At 38.4% G+C, this 22,130-nt stretch overlaps 1 protein-coding gene across 2 annotated transcripts in view; it reads left to right on the top strand.

Moving 5' to 3' along the window:
* ELMOD1 (ELMO domain containing 1) overlaps window positions 1-13,376 on the top strand; it is a 112,632-nt gene extending 99,256 nt beyond the window's left edge. For both annotated transcript variants that reach the window (XM_073808258.1, XM_033862090.2), the window contains 2 exons: window positions 428-561; window positions 10,829-13,376. In XM_073808258.1, coding sequence (XP_073664359.1) covers window positions 428-561; window positions 10,829-11,001 — 307 coding nt within the window. In that variant the 3' untranslated portion in view covers window positions 11,002-13,376. The remainder of the gene's footprint in view (window positions 1-427; window positions 562-10,828) is intronic.
* Window positions 13,377-22,130: the final 8,754 nt, after the last annotated feature.

Genomic DNA, 22,130 nt, shown 5'->3' with positions numbered 1-22,130 from the left:
AATGTTTTATATCCTGCTTAAATAATCTTTAGAAGTATGGTTTTTACTAGTTGTAATATGTTATATGAGATTACCATAATTTATTTCATCAATCATCTTCTTTAGGATATATAAATAGTTTACATGTCTTTGCCATATAAATAATGCTGTAATGACTATTATTGTATATAAAGCTTTGCCATTTTCTGGTTTTTTCTCTCATATATTTGGGAATGGCATTACCAAGTCAAAGCATATGAACTCTCAATTCTCTTGGCATATATTATTAAAATTTTCTGGTAATTTATAAGATTCAGGGTTTTGATAAGTTGGGGAGAGAAGGGAAATCTGACACTCTGATAATAGCAATTTAAATATCAAATTGTCATTTTTTGAAATGCTTACTTCTCATATGTGATATACAGTTGGTGTGGCTTGCACTTTACAGGTACTCGTTTGCAATTGTGGGCATCAATATAACTGATCTGGTATATAATCTACTGGTGAGTGGAGCTCTAAAAACTCATTTCTACAACATCGCTCCAGAAGCTCCAACATTATCTCACTTCCAGCAAACATTCTGTAAGTGTCCTGTTGCTTAATTATTGACATAGGTTTCTATAGAACACTCTAGACAAGGGTTGAAGCTGAGAGATCTTTGTGATTTGGCTGCATTGGAGCCTTCGAACTTCCTCCTTTGGTTTTGATTTTGTTTTCTCATTCACAACCTACACATATTTTCAGGCATTATGAATATTTCCTCGTTCCCAGCTCTTGCCTAATAAATATCAATGTATCAACTTCCCATCTGACTTAAAGACATCAGAGATGTCTTTCTTCCTCTGATCCAGCATGGCATAACACTTAAGAGTGCAGGCTCTGAAGACAGCCTGAGTTGACTCTCAGATCTACGTTAACTACCATCTCTAAGCCTCAGCTATCTCATCTATAAAATGAGTCTTTTCCTCATAGAGCTGCTATGGAGGTAAAATGAGACGAGGATAAAAAGGCTTTTTATTAGCTAGTCCCATAGTAGTGCTCAGTGAACATTAGAAAGAGAAGGTGGTGGTTTAATGGGTGATATAGATGGTGGTAGAGTTGTCATTGGTATTACTTTTACTGCTACCACTACTAGTGCTACAGAAGGTAGTGTTTGCAGCCCTTTCTAAGTGTAGGTGCTAGTAGAGGGAAGTATTTTTGACCCTGAACCAGAGCCTTATGTTGTCCTTGCCTGAGGGGTATCCTTTGGGGTGGCAGTTGTGCTGAGGTTTCAGAAGATAAAGAACGAGACCATTTAGTAGAGCCCTGAGATGCTATTCTCTAATTTTAGAGGCAGAATCCTAAAATGTAGCTGTGTGTCATTATAATCCTTGCTGGCCAGACATAAACTGGTTTGGAGGAACATAGAACGATAGTCTACCAAGTCTTCAAGCAATCTAAGCAATTTAAAGGAGAAATGTCTTTTAAACCATTTAAACCATGCTTACTGCACTGAGGGCCTCGTACCTGAGCTTTCTTAGCAAGAAAATTTCAAAATTCTTCTCATGTTTCTTTCAGGCTTTTTTCTGCTGTTATGTGCTAAACAGGTCTGCCACTCTTTCTAAGTATGGTTAAGATACAATCATTCCACCCCAAATCTACCACAGGAGAGTGTTGTTCCGCAGTTCAATTTTAAAATGTGATAAAGTCACAAGTTAACAGCCATTTACTTTATCTAAATTCCTAAATTAAGAGTGATTATGTTATCTAGGATTCTGTCTTCTTTTACATCTGCTTAAGCAGGACTTCCAGTTAAAGATGACATAATTAGTGTATGCATTATGCTCCCTTCTGAAATTACACTAAAGTTAATAGAAAGGGATTTTTCTAAGAAAGCATAAACCCACAAGGATAAAAATCAGAAACAAAGCACGAAAATCTCATTCTGAAAGCTGGAAAACAGATTAAGTGGTAAATGATTTAGTAGTCTTGAGAGAGCAAATCCTTAACAGGTGGCATGGAAAGGTAAGAAGCAACCTGATTTATTCCACAGGACTCCCCAAAAGGTTCAAGAATTGGCAGCATTAGATATCTCAGAAATGAGGGTTGGGCTTCCCCGGTGGTGCAGTGGTTGAGAGTCCGCCTGCCGATGCGGGGCACACGGGTTCATGCCCCGGTCCAGGAAGATCCCACATGCCGTGGAGCGGCTGGGCCCGTGAGCCATGGCCGCTGAGCCTGCGCGTCCGGAGCACAGGCTCTGCAACGGGAGAGGCCACTTTTTGGCTTTTCAGCAAAGGCCAAAGAAAAGAGGCCTTTTTGCAGTGAGAGACCCGCATACTGCAAAAAAAAAAAAAAAAAAAAAAAAAGAAAAAAGAAATGAGGGTTAACATAATAAGACCAAAAATAGCAAGATTGCTTGAAAATACGTTAAGAAGCTCTTAGAGGCCTAAATCCCCTTCTCCAGCAGACAGCTTCTGTCCTTCCCCCTCCTCAGCAGAGGCTGGTGTACTTTACAGGGAGAGAAAAATAAAGGGTCTCTGGTCTGATGAGAATCAGGTACAGCTGATGGCAAACCATACTGAAAGTGATGATGAAGACTGAGACCCAGGCTCCTTCTCCTACCCAATTCCTATCACTTTGGCAAGAGACTGACAAGGGCCTTCTCTGAAATCTGAACATCCCAAGAGAAAATAGCTGAAGATGCTGACCTCTGGGTCTCTCCAGTGAAGCAGCCCAGTCATATCACTCTACAGTCATGCTCACCATCAACAAACCCTACCTACATGCTCAGAGCTTCCAATCAGCTTTTAATCCAGTTGGCTTTTTATTTAGTAAAAAATACTTACAGGTAGCCAAGTATTACCAGATGTTTGAGTGTGATGGTTAAAAACATGTCCTCAAATTCTTTGATACTCCTCCCATTAAAAGGTAGATTTTTTTGTTCCTCTTACCCAGCCCAACTGGGCTGACCAGTTGGTTGACCAAGAGAATAAGCAGATTTGACACTATGTGACTTTTAGGGCTACATTAGAAAAGTATTTCATCTGTGGATAAAGAAGATGTGGTACATGTATACAATGAAATACTACTCAGCCATAAAAAAGAATGAAATAATGCCATTTGCAGCAACATGGATGCAACTAGAAATTATCATACTAAGTGAAGTCAGAAAGAGAAAGACAAATACCATATGATATCACTTATATGTGGAATCTAAAATATGACACAAATGAACCTACTTATGAAACAGAAACAAACTCATGGACATAGAGAACAGACTTGTGTTTGCCAAGGAAGAGGGAGTTGGGGGAGGAATGGAGTGGGAGGTTGGGGTTAGCAGATGTTAGCTATTATATACAGAATGGTAAACAACAAGGTCCTACTGTATAGCATGGGGAACTATATTCAATATCCTATGATAAACCGTAATGGAAAAGAATATTAAAATAAGAATGTGTATATATATATGTATGTATAACTGAATCACTTCGCTGTACAGCAGAAATTAACACAACATTGTGAAACAATTATACATCAATAAAAAAATTTTTTTTAAAGAAAAGGCTTTGATCTGAAGATCAGGGATTGAGCTGCCTTTGGAAGCATAAGCCACCATGTAAGGTATCTGATTCCTCTGTGTTGTGAAAAAGTCCAGGACATACAGAGCAATCATATGTAGGTAATCTGACTGACAGCCCCAGATGAGGTCCCAGCTGATAGCATCTACCACTAGGCTTGTGAGTGAAGATGCCTCTAAATGATTCCTGCCACCAGCTGTCAAGTCACCCCCAACCTTCAGATCTTCCTAGTTGATATTCCAGGCATTGTGGATCCGTCCCTCCTCTACCCTTTCTGAATTCCAAACCCACTGAATTCATGAGAATATTAAAATGGTTTTTTTAAGCCACTGAATTTTGGAATAATTTCTTAAGCAGCCCTAGATAACAAGAACAGCAAGGAAAGCCTCAACCATGAAAGAGGGTCTAAAACAGGCAGAAATAAAGCCACTATAAAGAAACAGAAACCATGCAGAGAGAAGAAAACTTCAAAAATACGTATCATTAATATCCCCAAGAGATAAGAGAAGAAATTGCTACTATGAAACAAGAACAAGGTGCCATAGAAAGAGCATTCAGAGAATAAAAGAGTGTTCTTAGAAATTAAAAATCAGATAACAGGAATGAAATCTCCAAGAAGGATTAGAAGATAAAGCTGAAAACTTCCAGAAAGTAGAAGAGAAAGTATAGATGAAAAATATAAAATAAAGGTTGAGAAATTAAAGGACCATTCTTGAAAGTCTTATAAAAGGAGTGCCAGAAAAAAGAACAGTGAAACTAAGGGGGGGGAATCAAACAAATAAATCAAGAAAAATTTTCAGAATTGAAGGATGACTTTTCATATTTAAACTAGTAAGCACCAGGATAATAGATTAAAATGGATTCACACTCAGGTCATTGTGAAATTTTAATACATAGGAAAGAGATGATTTTAAAAATTTCCAAATCTGTCACATAAAGAATTGGGAGTCAAGATGACATTGGATTTCTCAACAGCAACACTGTATTCTAGAAGAGAGTGGAATAATGTCTTCAAAAATTTAAGCAAATATTATTTAAAATCTAAGGGAATATGATTTCCAATTTTGAATTCTATACCCAGTCCAACTTACCAATTAAGTGTGGAGTAGAATAAACAAAATTTTTTGAGTGCAAAGTCTTAAACATTTTACCTTCTTAATTTTACCTTCTATAATTATAAGGAAGCTCCTGAAGGATATTTTTCCATAAAATAAGAGAGTAATCCTAAGAGGAATAAGTGAGGTACAGAAAGCAGGAAATCTATGAGAGAATAAAAGAGAAGAGAAGAGAAGAGGGGAAGGGAGGGGAGGGGAGGGGAGAGGAGAAGAGGGGAGGGGAGGGGAGGGGAAAGGAGAGGAGAGGAAAGAGAAGAGAATCTTTGAGATGAGGGAAGTCAAAAAATCAAGCAATGGAAAATATGTTATTTAGAGCTATGGAGGTCAATAATCAAAGAATCAGCTGGAACAGTTGAAATGCTGCTTTAAGGAAGCAGGAATTAGGACAGGAAGTGTTGCTGGGTTTTTGTTTGCTCTTTGTAACAAGACTTATTAAACTATTTGACTCTATGTATAATTTGATGCTCAACATAACTAATTATTAGAGAAATACAAATCAAACTACAATGAGGTATCACCTCACTCTGGTCAGAATGGCCATCATCAAAAACTCTACAAATAATAAATGTTGGAGAGGATGTGAAGAAAAGGGAACCCTCCTACATTGCTGGTGGGAATGTAAGTTGGTACAGCCACTGTGGAGAACAGTATGGAGGTTGCTTAAGAAACTAAAATTAGGGCTGCCATATGACCCAGCAATCCCACTCCTGGGCATATATCCAGAGAAAACTATAATTTGAAAAGATACATGCACCCCAATGTGCATTGCAGCACTATTTACAATAGCCAAGACATGGAAGCAACCTAAATGTCCATCAACAGATGAATGGATAAAGAAGTGATATATATATATGTATATATATATATATATATATATATATGTACACACACACACACACACACACACACACACACACACACACACACTGGAATATTACTCAGTCATAAAAAAGAAGGAAATAATGCCATTTGCAGCAACATGGATGGACCTAGATATTATCATACTAAATGAAGTAAGCCAGAGAAAGACAAATATCATATGATATTGCTTATATGTGGAATCTAACAACAACAAAAAAATACAAATGAACTTTTTACAAAACAGAGATAGACTGACCACAGACATGGAAAACACACTTATGGTTACCAAAGGGGAAGGTGGGGAGGGATAAATTAGGAGGTTGGGATTAACATATACACACAACTATATATAAAATAGATAACCAAGAAGGACCTACTGTATAGCACAGAGAACTAAAATATGAATATGAAAAAGAATAGACATACATATGTATAACTGAATCATGCTGTACACCTGAAATTAACACAACATTGTAAATCAACTATACATCAATAAAAAGTAAATAAAATAAATTATGTATAAGTTGAATGAAAAAGCAAATTTTAAAATATATACCTCTTTATGACTTGTTAATGGAAAATGTAAGTCCCCTACATTTGTGATTACAGCCCCTACTCTGACAACTAGATGATTATATTTACTCCTGTAACAATTCTGACCATTTCCAGCAAATAATATTGAGGTTTTACTACAGATCAGATTCTGTGTTGAGGAAGACAGACATCTAAACAAATAAAACACAGTGGGAAGAATTTTGTTATTGAAGAAGTAAAATCTCACTCAGTCTGGACATCAGGGAAAGCTTCCTAAAGCAAATTCCATTTTCCATGAGAAGTGAAAAATAAGTAGCAGGAAATATAGCAGTGGTGGCCTAGTGGTCCAGCGAGAGGGAGTGGCACAGGCAAAGGCCACAAGACAAACAGTGTGGTGGATTCAAGGAATAGAGCATAGGATTTGGGGTGGGGGAGGGGTGTCTAGAGATGACAGTAGTAAGAGCAGGAATGGGGAAGGGGGATATCTTGAAAGAGTTTTGTAAGCCATTTGAAAGAGCATAAACGTAGATAAATAGGACCACTTGCTTTGTTTTTCTACCCCTCGTATTTACACTATTCTATAGTTACCATGTTCCTTAGGGAAGCCAGGGAAGCAATTCTGAGGGAAAATAGAATGAGTTTAGTTTTAGGTATACCAGGGGTGGGTTCCTTTGGGGCAAATAGTTGGCATTCTAATGAATAGTGGGCATTCTAATACAAGGTTGTGGAGCTCTGAAGAATTACAAGGGCAGATTTGGGATTCATTAGCATTAAGGAGAAAATCAGAGCCATACAGTGGGGAGCTCTTGCAGGAGAGAATCAAAGTTAGAATCATAGGAATTGACATATAAGAACAGGAATATTTATTTTGTTCATGACTATATCCACAGCACAGAACCTGGTACAGAATAGGTGCTCAGTAAATATTTGTTGGATGGATGGATGGATGGATGGGAGGGAAAAATATTGGCTGGTGTCCTTTTCAGGAGAAAGGAAGTCTAGTTACTCTGCAAAAATTTGGCCTTGTCCTGAATTGATAGGCTTCCAAGAGAATCTCAACCTGGGTGAGTAAGCAAGCAGTGGGATTACTTTTTTTTTAAGGCCCTCACCAGGTTTTAGAAATAGCAGCAATCCCATTGTGGATTGGGGTGAGGCAGAGGGACTCAGGCCTCTCTTGAAGAAGAAAACTGTGCTCTGAATTCGTTGCTCATCTATCAGACATGATCAGTTTTGCACCTCTTCTCTGTAATATTCTTGCAATTACCTGTGTCCTTGTGTCTCTGCAGTCTACTAACCGAATGCAGTGAAGCAAAACCAAGACACATTCAAGCAACAACAAATATGCTGCAGTCTTGGGTTGGAAAGCCAAATTATTATTCCAAACAGGTATTTCATCTAGATGAAAGAATATAAGAATATAATAGGTCTATCATTTTGACTTTACAGTATTATTCAGTGAGCACGGCACTGCCAAGTCAGTATGCTATGAAAATCACATTCAATCTAAAGCTCCACTGAACAGGCAGCTGCATTGAAATAAAGTAAGGTTAGGTGTAGTGAGCAGAAGGAAGTACAATAGCAAGAAGGGAAAAAAGAATTAGCTTTTCTTTGACCTTCAAAAGAAGGAGCTATTCAGTAGGAATAAGAACCAGAAAAAGAGAGTACACTGGAAAAGGCAGCAGATTTCAGGTACTGGCTTCCAGCTTCCAGCTATAATTGTGTGATTGTACACCATTCAAGTATCTCTTCTAAACCCAATGTCCTCATCTGCATTACCTATTCCATAAAGCTACTGTAAGAATTAAATAAGAGACTATAAGCAATACCCTGACCCCTCTTTCCTCCCTCTGCTCTTCATCCCATTTTGTTAGCTTCCTTAGCTAGCAAATCATCATCTGAAATTGTCTACCTTGGTCCCTCTCCAAGAAACTGAGAATTGGGGAGCATAAGAACTCTACCTTTTTCTTGTATCTGTTACATATTTGTTAATTGGCAGATGGGCCAACTGATCAATTTGCCAAATGAATTTATGAACACTCTGTAATGTTATATAAATGAGTGGAGTTTTATGATTATGATATGTACCCTGGAAGCCAAGCCACCATTTCTACATTTTGATTAAAATCATGTTATACAGTGTCTAATTATTTTTCTGACAGGATAGAGAGAGTCCTAGGGAATCAGTTTGCAAGATTTACACCTTGACTTTTGTAGCCTTGAGAGGAAGGAGAATGGTGTTAGATTATTAACCACCCCTCTCCCTTCTACTCCTCTCCTAGCCTGTCTTTTAAACCTTTCAAAATGTTTTCCTGTAGTTGCATGTAAGGTAGAAAAAGGGTGAAACCAAAGAGATCTGTATTCTTCTAAAACTCTATGCTACCCTAGATCACTTCTAGAATGAGAATGTACATTGTGGAAAAGTGAATTTCTCATTAAAGTATTTTTCACAATGCCTACTTATTATTGTCAATGGAGTAAATAACTTATTAATCATGAGGTACCAATGAGATGCTTTTAATTCATCAGTATTGGAAACCTGACTCTATATACAAAACAGGTCAGGTATGTTTATTTGAGCTCAGAAGCAAAGTCAGGAAAATTATGTGTGTATTTTATATAGCAAGGAAGAAGAAATTATAAATGATCATAGATTTTATTTAGAACCATAAAAATTATAGCATTCAGAAAGAAACCAAGGGAACTTAAAAAGAGGGCATCTTCTAAATCAATGGATTTCATACTTCAGTGACATGAGATTCATCTTACTGAACTGAGATGTCTGGTTGAATCTGGGAGGGTCTTCATTTTTTACAAGTACCTCATGCCATTCTTGGGATACTTTAGGATGGATAGATGATTGAACTCTTTTGGTTGAATAAGATACTGAGATGAGAGGAAAGAATTTCTGTTAGTGTGTGCTGAAACAACCAGGATGATAAACAGACTCCAAGTCATGGCATATGAGAAATGGTAAGAAGAAATGGGGATGCTTAACCTCATGGCATAAAGGGCACTTCAGATACCTGAGTTGGAGAAGGATTGAATTTGTTCCAAGAAATATGGGGCAAGAAATTTTGGCCCAGTGTGAGAAAGCACCTCTAAAGAATCAGATTCTTCATTCATGGACCAGGCTAATGTTAGTGTTGTCAAGAGAAAAGTTCAAGACTGGGTGCTGCCACAGGGAATCCAAGCATCAGATGGATCAGAGACAGATGGATGGCTCCTGGGATTGCTGATACCTCTGATCTGGGGCTTCTCTGATATGGTCACGTTCCCACTACAGTGGCAGTGGGCCCTGGTTGGTGTAGCCCAGAGGCATTTGGGTGAGGGTTGGTATGTGTTCCCATCTGAGATGTTAAAATCAGTCAATATGTTAACTTGTGTTAACACAGATTAACAAAATGTGTTAATGTGTGTAGAGAGCCCAGAGGCAGTCCAAGCCTAGAGGAAATGAGTCAACCCAAAGAAAAAATAAAATAAATTCTCTCTCTCCTTACTACCCTTCCTCCTATAGTTGAAGAGAAAGACCATATACTTTAAGATGTACAAGCATACTTAAAAATGTCATGAATGAGTAACCAGGTAAGTTTGTGGAAATAGACCCACATCTGGCAGTGTGTGTTGGGGGTAGGAAGGAAGGTCATTTCTAATTTTGTATTACAGTGAGATATGAATAAAGGTTTTTAAAAATCTGTTTATGGAACTATGTTAAAGGTTATTCCATAAGTAGCTAGTTACCAGAAAAATAAAAGCTATTGAATTGTTTTTACTATTAGAATTGAGTATGTTTGTTCCAAAGTTCTCTTCCCCTGCCCTCTGTCATCTCTACTGCTTACTCCTTCCCATGAAGGTGAAGGGCTAGGATTTAAACCAGGTTTCTGGCTCCAGAATCCTTCCTCTGAACTATCTTCTACTGCCTTCTAATGTTAAGACAAATTAAAGCTTGTGTAATGTTTGGTTTCCATTTTTCTAACTAGTATTATTTCCTTAAATACTTTTTTCTTATTATGAGACACTTGAGCTTGCTTTTGCTTTACTACATGCAAATACTTATTATTGTCTTTTAAAAAGCTATTCACATTTCAATTCTAAATGAGGAGGGAGGGGTACAGTGGGGAAACAATACAATAAGTAGGTTCTCATATCAAATATTTAACATTTATTCCAAAAATGTTCCCAATCCACATAACATTTTTGAGACAAAAAAGTATTTGAATATGAAATTATGCTTCAGAGCAAAGATGTCTTATTAGCAATTTCATATAGTTTAATGACCACTCTATTGTTCAGAGTTGATTCACAGTTTTTATTGTCTTATAATAGATTGTCAGAATGCATTCTTTTGATTTGTCAGGGTAATTTAAAACTTTACTCAAATCAAATATCAAGAGAAAAAAGGCTGAGTGGAGTACTTTTGAAAAATCACACCATTATGTTAATTTAATCAGGAGGTGAAGAATGAAGTAGTTACTGTCAACCTTTCAAAATATGTTCCAGTTGTTACTCATATTCTAGAAATGGCAGAATTGACTTTTCTTCCTGCTTGAGCAGAGTGAGAATAATTCTAGGACCAATTGCAAAAACCTTGCAGGTTGGTAGCTTCCACTGCACTGGTTTTTAAAGAATAATTTTAACAGTAGTGTTTGCTGTATTTTGATCTTGTCTTTGAGTGACATGGTTGCTGTTAGTTGGTCTGACATCTTTTTCAGCATTTAGGGTGATTCTGAATATGATTAAGGATTTTTTTCCCTTGCATTCTTGTCACTGTCTTATCTCTAACAGGCTATTTGATGCACGAGTTTCATAAGTTTTGGATTGAAGAGGACCCCATGGACATAATGGAATTTAATCGTGTGCGGGAGAAATTCCGCAAGAGGATCATAAAACAGCTGCAGAATCCAGACATGGCATTGTGCCCACATTTTGCTGCCTCGGAAGGTTTAATCAACATATAGTCACCCACACTGGTTTTAATGGATACCCCAGGACAGTGCCTCATTATTGTGTTAGATCTCTGCTTAGGTCCCAGCTCACACACTGAATGCACACAGTGATTGTATGCATGCCTGTTAGTACAGTGTCTTCATATCTTCGTCATAATTACCGGATCCCCAAATACCACAATTTCTGCAGTATCTGTCATCCAGTGACTGCTCATATTGTGGCATCATGCAGTGTTACATCTTGCTTTGACACCTGGTATGGAGAGAGTTTTCTATTTTTTTAAATTGGCTTCCTCTCCCTCATAATTTAGTGTTGAAGAATTGTATTTCTCTAGCTGTATTTTATATGTAAAAGATTTAGCTGAATTTTGTTCTGTGAAAGCCTTTTAATTTATTGATGTTTCATGACTATAGCTGCTAGCTCTTCAAGCCAGGTTCATGCTTGGACCTCATTCCAAAAAAGTATGACTTTAAAATAATACAAACAGACACATGATAAGACAAATCATTCTTGCAAATACTGCTGCACTTCATGAAAATGTAACGAGGCTAACAAGAAGCAAATTTAGGTAGGTGCTGGGGTTTTTTGAAGTACCGCAGAATTATATTGTAGTTTACCCCCAGTTGTAATTGTGGCATAGTCATCTGGACATCAAATTATTTTATTCCCATAATTTTACTGGCTTGGATGCCTAAATATGTTTATGTTGCTTGGAGCCTCAAAAAAGAAGTATGCACACTGCAAAAGCTCCAACAGCTTTTTCACTGCCTGCCTCTTGCTGAACTCAGAGTTACACCCTGGCACTGTTCTGATCCAGGCATCTTTGCTTGGGGCACTGAGTGGTGGCTGGTTTGTTGTCTATGTCAAGAGGTAATATTAAAAAACAATTTGCAAGAAAATGTGTTGCAAGAGAAGAACCTGAGCTATGTCATTCTGTAATATTTCTTGAAACTAATGACCTTGTCTTTTATCAGTGGAGGAAATAAATTGCTTGGAAGGAGAACAAAATCAAGTCATTTCAAAACTGCTTAAAATCATTTTAAAAACCATGATTTAGTTTGGAATTAATTATGATTGTAGTCTGTTGAATAGTATTTACCATGGCATTTCATACCCATGGTATTTTATACCTTCTGACTATCAGTTTTAGTATTATTAGATGTTTGTGTACTCACTTGCTTATCTAAGTGAATTTTGAGTACTGCCTAACTCAGTTATGAATAAATTACATGTCATTCTACTGTAATGTATAGTGTATTTCATTTTAATATTTTTGTGCTTGTACAGCTTCTGAATATGCAGATATGTGAGTGGGTAGAATGTCAGACAGACAACCTGAAGCTGAATATAATCATGCCATCGTTCAGAGTAATCAGGTGTGAATTACACTATGTCATGTCTGAGAGACTGCTTTTATTTAACTAATCTTGAGGCCTGGTGTTGCTTTAATGAGAATAAGATCAAGCTTTTCCTTTGCAGCTTCCTCTGAAGCCTGATTTGTCTACTGCTAGACAGCTGATATAGAAAACATTAAGGTGCCTGTTGTTTCCTGGTCCATTCTAGCTCCTCTGGGATTTTGCTGTTCTTTCCCTTTCAGCTGTATGCCAGGTGGAAGGATTTTGCATTGCATCTTTTATAGCCCTGTGTCCTTTCTTAGAATGGGGAAGGGAAGGAGTTGGTTAAAGCATGATATATACCATGAGTAGTGACAAGAATAAATATTCCTCTCCAGAGTAAGTGAGAATTGTGAACCCAGTAAATGGCCTGTCTTGGGAGCCCTGAATTTGCTGTAGCTGCTATGTTATGAAGGTGTTCTTCCATGTTCAGTACAGCCTTTGAAGCCGCATGTATGTATTGTCTCTTCCTATCCACTATGGTCCTGTGTCACTGACATGGCTTGATAATATGTGGCACCTATACCAGCTCATGTCTCTTCTGTTCAGGTAGAGATAGTTGATGGTAACAAAGCTAGGAGCTTTCCCTCCCAGCTCCTTGAATGATTTCTCTCTGTTGTATCTTAACATGGATGAACAAGCTGTGCCAGCTCCTTCTAGTTCTGAGTATTACTAGATTTCTTATTTGCACCTCTTTGTGGAAGATGCATTCTACCCTGTAATATGAAGTGAGGCAAGAAAAAAAAGAGGAGAAGCTTTCAAGGCATTAAAAAAAGTGTGGTGTGTTTGTGTTTTTCCCTTGAGCATTTTTAGTTTGCTTATACTTCATTGAACAAGAGTTGACCACTTAAAATGTAAATTATGTAGCATGCTTCTACCAAGTTTTTCAAAACACTACTTGCTATGATTAAAAACACATTCCAGTTTGCACTACAGAAAGAAAACTCTTTGAAGCACCATTTCTGAAAATTATGACTTCAATCTGACTTTCCTTCTCACAGTTCTTGTTATTGTACTGAAAAAAATATTTTTTGCTTGGTAACGTACCATCTTTCCTATTTGAAATGAAGCTTAAATATATACCAGACCTAAAAGAAAGGTCTGGAAGATATATCTTCCAAACCAGGACACTTGTGAGAGAAAAAAAGGATGTTGTTAATAATTTCTTTTGGACAATAGGGTGAACTGGGACAGTTTGAGGAAACTGAGATGTTAGGTGACTGAGAGACAAAGAGACAGACATAAGTAGGGATCATCCACCCACCACTCAATTAGACAAATGCAACCTAATTTCTTCACTTTCTAACCTCTGGCAGGAGAAGTACATCATAGGGACGTAGACATTTTGATGTATACTACCCAAAATCTTAAAGACCCATCAGAGGTATGGGCTTGGTCTGAGCTGGAAGGTCAGCTGAACAGGCTGGGTTTGTAGGAAGTCAGCAATGGGGAAATAAAACCTGGCCATCAAACTCCATGGCCACAAATTATCTTGATCCATAAACATAGGGGGCCATCCAAACTGAACAGGAATGAGGAGGGGACCAGGCTTGGTGGAGTGTGGGGCTAGGGGATGGGAGATGGAGAGAAGAAAAAAAGAGACAGAAAAAAAGGAAAGTGTCAGCTAGGCCTATAGCAACATCTAGGAAACTTTGAGCTGTAGTGACACGTACTCCAACAAAGCAGTGCTTCTGACTCTTCAGGGAGCTTGACAGAAGTAACTGCTCTAATCTAGAAACAAAATGGCAGAAAAGCAGAACAAAGTATAACATCAAGTCCTAGAAGATGAAAGAGATACTGGTATGGATTCCTTTTCAAGAGCTAACATTTAGTGAGTTCTGATGCCATGTGCTAGCCATCTGATGACTGTGCTAGCCATTTCCTTGCATTATTTCATCTCCTCAGCAACATACAAAATGAGATTGCATGCTTGCTTTTCTAGACAAACAGGCTTAGAGATTTAAAATATATTACCAAAGGTCTCAAGAGAAAGAAAACGTCAATGAGGTATTACCTCACACCTGTTAGAATGGCTATTATCAAAAAGACAAGAAATAACAAGTGTTGGCGAGGATGTGAAGAAAAGGGAACCCTTGTGCGCTGTCAGTGGGAGTGTAAATTGGTGCAGCCACTATGGAAAACAGTACAGAGGTTCCTAAAAAAAATAAAAGAACCACCATAAGATCCAGAAATTCCACTTCTGGATATTTATCCAAAGGAAAGAAAAACACTAACTCAAAAAGATACATGCACCTCCATGTTCATTGCAGCATTATTTATAATAGCCAAGGCATGGGAGTAACCTAAATGTCCACTGATGGATGAATGGATAAAACATGATATATTTATATACACAGTGGAATATTATTCAACCATGAGAAAGAAGAAAATCCTACCATTTGTAACAACAAGGATGGAACTTGAAGGCATATGCTCAATGAAATAAGTCAGAGAAAGACAAATACCGTATGATCTCACTTATATGTGAAATCTTAAAAAAACCTTTTAGATACAGAGAACAGATTGGTAGTTGCCAGAGGCATGAGGTGTGGGGTGGGCCAAATGGGTGAAGGCGGTCAAAAGGTAATAGATATAGATAGATAGATGTTAGATAGATAGATGATAGATAGATGATAGATAGATAGATAGATAGGTAGATAGATATAGGTAGATAATAGAGATAGATAAGATAGCATAGCAAGATCTTAAACCCAGGTCCTGAAGCCTTGACTTAATCATTATGCTATCTACTTAATTGGAATTATTTTGTACTGTACAGTGTAGATTATAAACACATGTACACACCTACCCCCCAAGTGATAATATACTATATGCAAATAACATTTCTTGCTCAGATGTCTGTAGGATGAATTCATACTTGCCATACTGTCCCTCAGGACTTCCCACATTTTTGGTCAGAATTTCTTCCTTGATACAGAAAGAACAATTCCGATAAGATTGTGAGCTCTGTCTCCTGATCCTTGTCTCCCCACAAGAGCAATGGAAGCCTGCGTAACTCCTTCTGGCCCCGCTGTGGGAAACCTCAGCAAGGTGGGCATTGCAGGGCCTGGCTGCGATATACTCAGGGCATATCTGTGCAAATAGAAACTCATAGAACTTCAAACATGTGAACTCTTTGTAAATAAAACATTCCTTTCACTGCCAAGATTCTTGTGCCCCATTGACTTGACTTAGTCTCCAGAATGCTACTACTCATAGGCACACTAAAGTGTGATGTCATCTGTTAACATCCCTGGGATGCTTCACGGAAACCAGGGTAGAGTAGCAAAAAATAAAATGTTGACTTGGTACCTTTCTATTGTTTTATCTATTATGTACCTAACACTGTGGTCTGCCTTGCAAAAGAGGCTATAGAAGAAAGTTGATGGCAACTAGGAAAGTGTGGCAAAGAGAAGAGAAAGGTGAGATTAAATTTGTAAAACAACAGTTAAACCCCCTCTGTCATGCAAGGTGAGTTAAGGCGGGGTTGAGGGCGGGGGTGGGGAGTCCCTTCGTGATTGCCACCTACCATACAAGGGCTCGAGTGAATTCCACATCATCCCAAGACATGGGTTTGGAATAGATTTTACTAGGAAAGTTTCTAAAGCAAGGATTAGTAAGAGAAAAAAGGGTGTGAATGCTTCTCATTGTCCCAAGGCCACCAGGGCCTGTGTGCTGTGACACACTGTTGGTCTGGGTTCAGGTGGAGAGCTCCTGCCCCTTACTGTTCTCATTTCTTTGGGGGCAAACCTGAAAGCAACCTTGGCAGAGGGAATGATCTGATCGGTACACTCTGTAGCCACACAGTCTGGGTCTGGTTGCCAGCTGCCCTGTCCTGTAGACTTTGGGTTCTATGGGATGCTACCTTGAGGAAGGAAATCTCTGGTCCTCAGGGAAACTGAGCTTGGATGTAGCCCCTTTTGCTGAGAGAGAGAAGAGCCTTCAGGAGCATCTGGTTTGTCCTAGAACCCCAGAGAGAGCTTGTGAGTTATTTTTTGCCAAATCTCATATCACACCCATACACTTAATTCTAGATGTATTAGCTCTTCTGTGCCAAGTATGTAGAAATTACTGTGGAACAGGAACATCAACAGCCTCAAGCAGTATGATAACAAGAGTTTTTACTATTTATGCAGAGTACAGCAGGAAAAAACTGGCAAGCAGAAGACCCATATTCCAGTGTATGTGCTGCTAGCCTCCTTAGGCCAATTACTTACCCTCTCCGACTTGGCTTTTACCATCTGCTATGGAAAAATAATTAAGACAGCTCACTTTCAGAAGATTATTGTAAGAGTAGAAATCAAATAAGCTATCATTAATTAAAGGGCTTGGGAAACTCCAAAGTACTAAACACATGTTTAATTATGGTTGGCTTTTATCTATTTGGTTTTTGGCTGTGAGCTTATTCTAACAGAAAATTAAGCTATAAAATTTGTCCTTGTAGCCCATGTCCCACATTAATTTGATTCAGCAAGCATTTATTGAGAATTTATTTTTGTACCAGGTGCCATGGCAAGTCTGGGGAAAAAATGGAAAAGAATATGGTGCCCTTGGTCTCATGGACCTCATAGTCAAAATCTACTGCCTTGCTTCTTGAAGTCTGGTCTTTAGACCACCAGCATGAGCACTGTTAGAAATTAATCATTGAAGGCCCCTCCCAGACCTACTGAATGGGAAGTACTGCTCTAGAGGATATTGAGGTTTAGTCTCAATTTTTAATAGTTTAGAAGTAAATCAAACACTTCCCTTGTTTTCCCTCAACTTACTTTGTCAATATAACTTGACCCTGTGCCCATCTCTAAAAAAGGACTACATGTTTTGTTGTCATCCACCCAGAGGCACAAACAGGAGTTAGTATGGAGAAGGTGGAGGGCTGTTATGGACTGGATGTTTGTGTCCCCCCAAATTCATGTGTTGAAATCCTAACCCCCAATGTGATGGAGTTAGGAGGTGGGACCTTTGGGGATAAAACCCTCATGAATTGGATTAAAGCCCTTATAAGAAAGCCCTTATAAGAGCCCTTTCTTATCCTTATAAGAAAAGACAGGATAGAGCTTTCTCTCTCTCTCTCTCTCTCTCTCTCTCTCTCTCTCTCTCTCCATACCCTCTCCCTTTCTCTCTCATTCTCTGCCCTGTGAGGATACAGTGAGAAGATGGCCATCTACAAACCTAGAAGAGTGTCTTCACCAGATACCAAAGATGCACCTTGATCTTGGACTTTTCAACCTCCAGTATGTGAAAAACAAATATTAGTTGTTTAAGCCACTCATTCCATAGTATTTTTGTTATAGCAGCCCCCCAAAATTGACATCAGTATGGGCACAGGTCCCAGGTGGATGGCCTGCCCGCCCATCCCAAATGCTTCTTGAGAAGCTTCCTACAGTAGCCAAAGCTGGTGCTGCCCCAGAAGCACACTCCCACTGATGGCCATTCTCAAAGAGTTTCCTTCTCTCAAGGTGTCAGTCAGGGTGGCCAATCTCCTACATGATGGAGAAAACAAATAAAGTCTTCACTTACTAATCAAATTTTTACCTGAATAGAAACCACCTAGCTGCAACTTGGCAACTATCAGAGAAGTTATTTGAAGTCTGAACCTAGAACGAACCCAGGAGCTTGAAAGCACCAAGAGGATGACAATCAAAATAATGCAGGGGAGGTGGAGTCAAGATGGCAGTGTGGGAAGATGTGGAGTCAGTGTCTCCCCACAACTAGGGCACTTATCAGCCACTGGTGGGAGACTCTGATGCCCAAGGAGATGGGAGGAGCCCCAAAGTGAACCAGTAGAACGTAGGGGGACTGAGGGGGGAAGAAAATTGGAGGCCAGACAAGATTGGCGCCCCTGAGGCCAGGGATATCAGGAGAGGCAGGTGGGAGGGATTCTCTGGGAAGAGCAGGAGAGGAGCAGAGGGCGATTGTCTGGCCCACTTGAGCCAGGCAGCCTGCTGAGCTCCCAAGCTGGTGCCCCCACCCCCTCCAAAACCCCATCCAGGCTGCGTGGGTGCTGGGGCCATAGGAGGGAGGCTGGGGAGATCAGGAGAGGTAGGCAGGATGAGCCATCTGGGAGGAGCAGGAGAGGAGAGGACTGCCCACTCAAGCCCAGGCAGCCTGCTGGGCTCCCAGGTGAGGTCCCCTGCCCTATGAGACCAGAGGTGGGGGGACACCTGGGTCCCTTCTGTTCCTTGATCCTAAGCCCCACTCCTACCCACACAGTCTCCAGGGCCTTTTCTAGCCCTGTGGGTCCTAAGCATAGGCCCTCACTACATATGGGCGTGGGGCTTATTCTTTCTAACATGTCTGTTAGTTTCCTAGTCTAATTTTATTTTTTACTTTGGTATTTACAGCCACTTCAGGTGGCTTGTGGGATCTTGGTTCATGAGCCCAGGGTCAGGCAGAAGCTTCTGCATTGGGAGCTCCAAATCTGAACCACTGGAATAACAGAGAACTTCAGACCCCAGGGAATATTCATCAGAGTAAGGTCTCACACAGTTCATCATCTCAGAACCAACACCCAACTCTACCCAATAGCCTACAAACTCCAGTGTTGGAGGCCTCAGACCAAACAACCAGTAAGACAGGAATACAATCCCACTCTTAAAAAAAAAAAATGAGACAGCAAAAAAATATGTCACAAATGAAGGAGCAACGTAAAAACCCACAAGACCAGGTAAATAAAGAGGAAATAGGCAATCTACATGAAAAAGAATTAAGAGTAATGATAGTAAACATGATCTAGAATCTCAGAAACAGAATGGAGGCACAGATTGAGAAAATATAAGAAATGTTTAACAAAGATCTAGAAGAACTAAAAAACAGAAAGATGAACAACACAATAACTGAAATGAAAAATACACTAGAAGCAATCAATAACAGAATAATTGAGTCAGAAGAATGAATAAGTGAGGTGGAAGACAAAATGGTGGAAATAACTGCCTAGGACCAGAATAAAGAAAAAGAATGAAAAGAATTGAAGACAATCTCAGAGACCTCTGGGACAACACTACACATACCAATATTTGAATTATAGGGGTCCCAGAAAGAGAAGAGAAAAAGAGTCTGAGAAAGTATTTGAAGAGATTATAGTTGAAAACTTCCCTAATATGGGAAAGGAAATAGTCACCCAAGTCCAGGAAACACAGAGTCCCATACAGGATAAACCCAAGGAGATACACAACAAGATAGATATTAATCAAACTAACAAAAATTAAATTAAAGAAAAAATATTAAAAGCAGCAAGGGAAAAACAAAAAATAACATACAAAAAATCCCATAAGGTTATCAGCTGAAACTCTTCAGGCCAGAAGGGAGTGGCAGGATATACTTAAAGTGATGAAACAGAAAAACCTACAAGCAAGATTACTCTACCCAGCAATGATCTCATTCAGATTGGATGGAGAAGTCAAAAGCTTTTCAGACTAGCAAAAGCTAGCAGAATTCAGCACCACCGAACCAGCTTTACAACAAACGCTAAAGAATCTTCTCTAAGTGGGAAACACAAGAGAAGAAAAAGACCCACGAAAACAAACCCCAGACAATTAAGAAAATGGTAATAGGAACATACATATCGATAATAACCTTGAATGTAAATGGATTAAAGGCCCCAACCAAAAGACACAGACTGGCTGAATGGATACAAAAACAAGACCCAAAAAAAAACAAGACCCATATATATGCTGTCTAAAAGAGACCCAATTCAGACCTAGGGACACATACAGACTGAAAGTGAAGGGATGGAAAAAGATATTCCATGCAAATGGAAATCAAAAGAAAGCTGGAGTAGCAATACTTGTATCAGATAAAATAGACTTTAAAATAAAGACTGTTACAAGAGATAAGGAGGGACACTACATAATGATCAAAGGACCAATCCAAGAAGAAGATATAACATTTATAAATGCTTATACAACCAACATAGGAGCACCTCAATACATAAGGCAAATGCTAACATCAATGAAAGGAGAAATCGACAGTTACACAATAATATTTGGGAATTTTAACACCCCACTTTCACCACTGGACAGATCATCCAAACAGAAAATAAATAAGGAAAAACAAGCTTTAAATGATACATTACACAAAATGGACTTAATTGATATATATAGGGCATTCCTTCCAAAATCAACAGAATACATTTTCTTCGTAAGTGCTCATGGAACATTCTCTAGGATAGATCATATCTTGGATCGCAAATCAAGCCTTGGAAAATTTAAGAAAACTGAAACCATATCAAACACCTATTCTGACCACAATGCTATGAGATTGGAAATCATTTACAGGAAAAAAAATGTAAAAAAAACAAATACATGGAAGCTAAACAGTGCGCTACTAAATAACCAAGAGATCACTGAAGAAATCAAAGAAGAAATTAAAAAATGCATAGAAAGAAATGACAATGAAAACACAATGACCCAAAATGTATGGGACACAGCAAAAGCAGTTCTAAGAGGGAAGTTTATAGCAATTCAATCTCACCTCAAGGAAAGAGAAAACTCTCAAATAAACTATCTAACCGTACACTTAAAACAACTAAAGAAGAACAAAGAAAACTAAAAGTCAGTAGAAGGAAAGAAATCATAAAGATCAGAACAGAAATAAATGAAGTATAAATGAAGAAACAATAGCAAAGATCAATAAAACTAAAAGCTGTTTCTTTGAGAAGATAAGCAAAATTGATAAACACTTAGCCAGACTCATCAAGGAAGAAAGGGAGAGGATGCAAATCAATAAAATTAGAAATGAAAAGGGAGAAATCACAACTGACACTGTAGAAATACAAAGGATTATAAGAGATTACTACAAACAACTATATACTAATAAAATGGACAACCACGAAGAAATGGACAAATGCTTGGAAAGGTACAGTTTTCCAAGACTGAACCAGGAAGAATTAGAAAATATAAACATACATATCACAAGTAATGAAATTAAAACTGTAATTAAAAATCTTCCAACAAACAAAAGGACAGGACCAGATGGCTTCACAGGCAAATTCTATCAAACATTTAGAGAATAGATAACACCGATTCTTCTCAAACTCTTCCAAAAAATTGCAGAGGGAGAAACATGCTCAAATTCATTCTATGAAGCCACCATCACCCTTATACAAAAAACAGACAAAGATATCACAAAAAAAGAAAATTATAGACGAATATCACTGGTGAACATAGATGCAAAAATACTGAACAAAATACTAGCAAACAGAATCCAACAGCACATTAAAAGGATCATACACCATGATCAAGTGGGATTTATCCCAGGGATGCAAAGGATTCTTCCATATATGCAAATAAATCAATGTGATACACCACATTAACAAATTAAGGAATGAAAACCATATGATCATCTCAATAGATGCAGAAAAAGCTTTTGACAATTCAACACCGATTTATGATAAAAAAAAACTCTCCAAAAATGGGCATAGAGGGCACCTACCTCAACATAATAAACACCATATATGACAAACCCAGAGCAAGCATGATACCCAGTGGTGAAAAACTGAAAGCATTTCCACTAAGATCAGGACAAGACAAGGATGTCCACTCTCACCACTCTTATTCAACATAGTTTTGGAAGTCCTAACCACAGCAATCACAGAAGAAAATGAAATAAAAGGAATACAAATTTGAAAAGAAGTAAAACTGTCGCTGTTTGCTGATGACATAATAGTATACATGGAAAATCCTAAACATGCCACCAGAAAACTACTAGAACTAATCAATTAATTTGGTAAGGTTGCAGGAAACAAAATT

This window comes from Tursiops truncatus, chromosome 8, assembly GCF_011762595.2.
Source record: "Tursiops truncatus isolate mTurTru1 chromosome 8, mTurTru1.mat.Y, whole genome shotgun sequence".
Taxonomy (NCBI): domain Eukaryota; kingdom Metazoa; phylum Chordata; class Mammalia; order Artiodactyla; family Delphinidae; genus Tursiops; species Tursiops truncatus.
The sequence above is the reverse complement of the archived record's forward strand: the minus strand, read 5'-3'. Positions and strand labels throughout refer to the sequence as shown.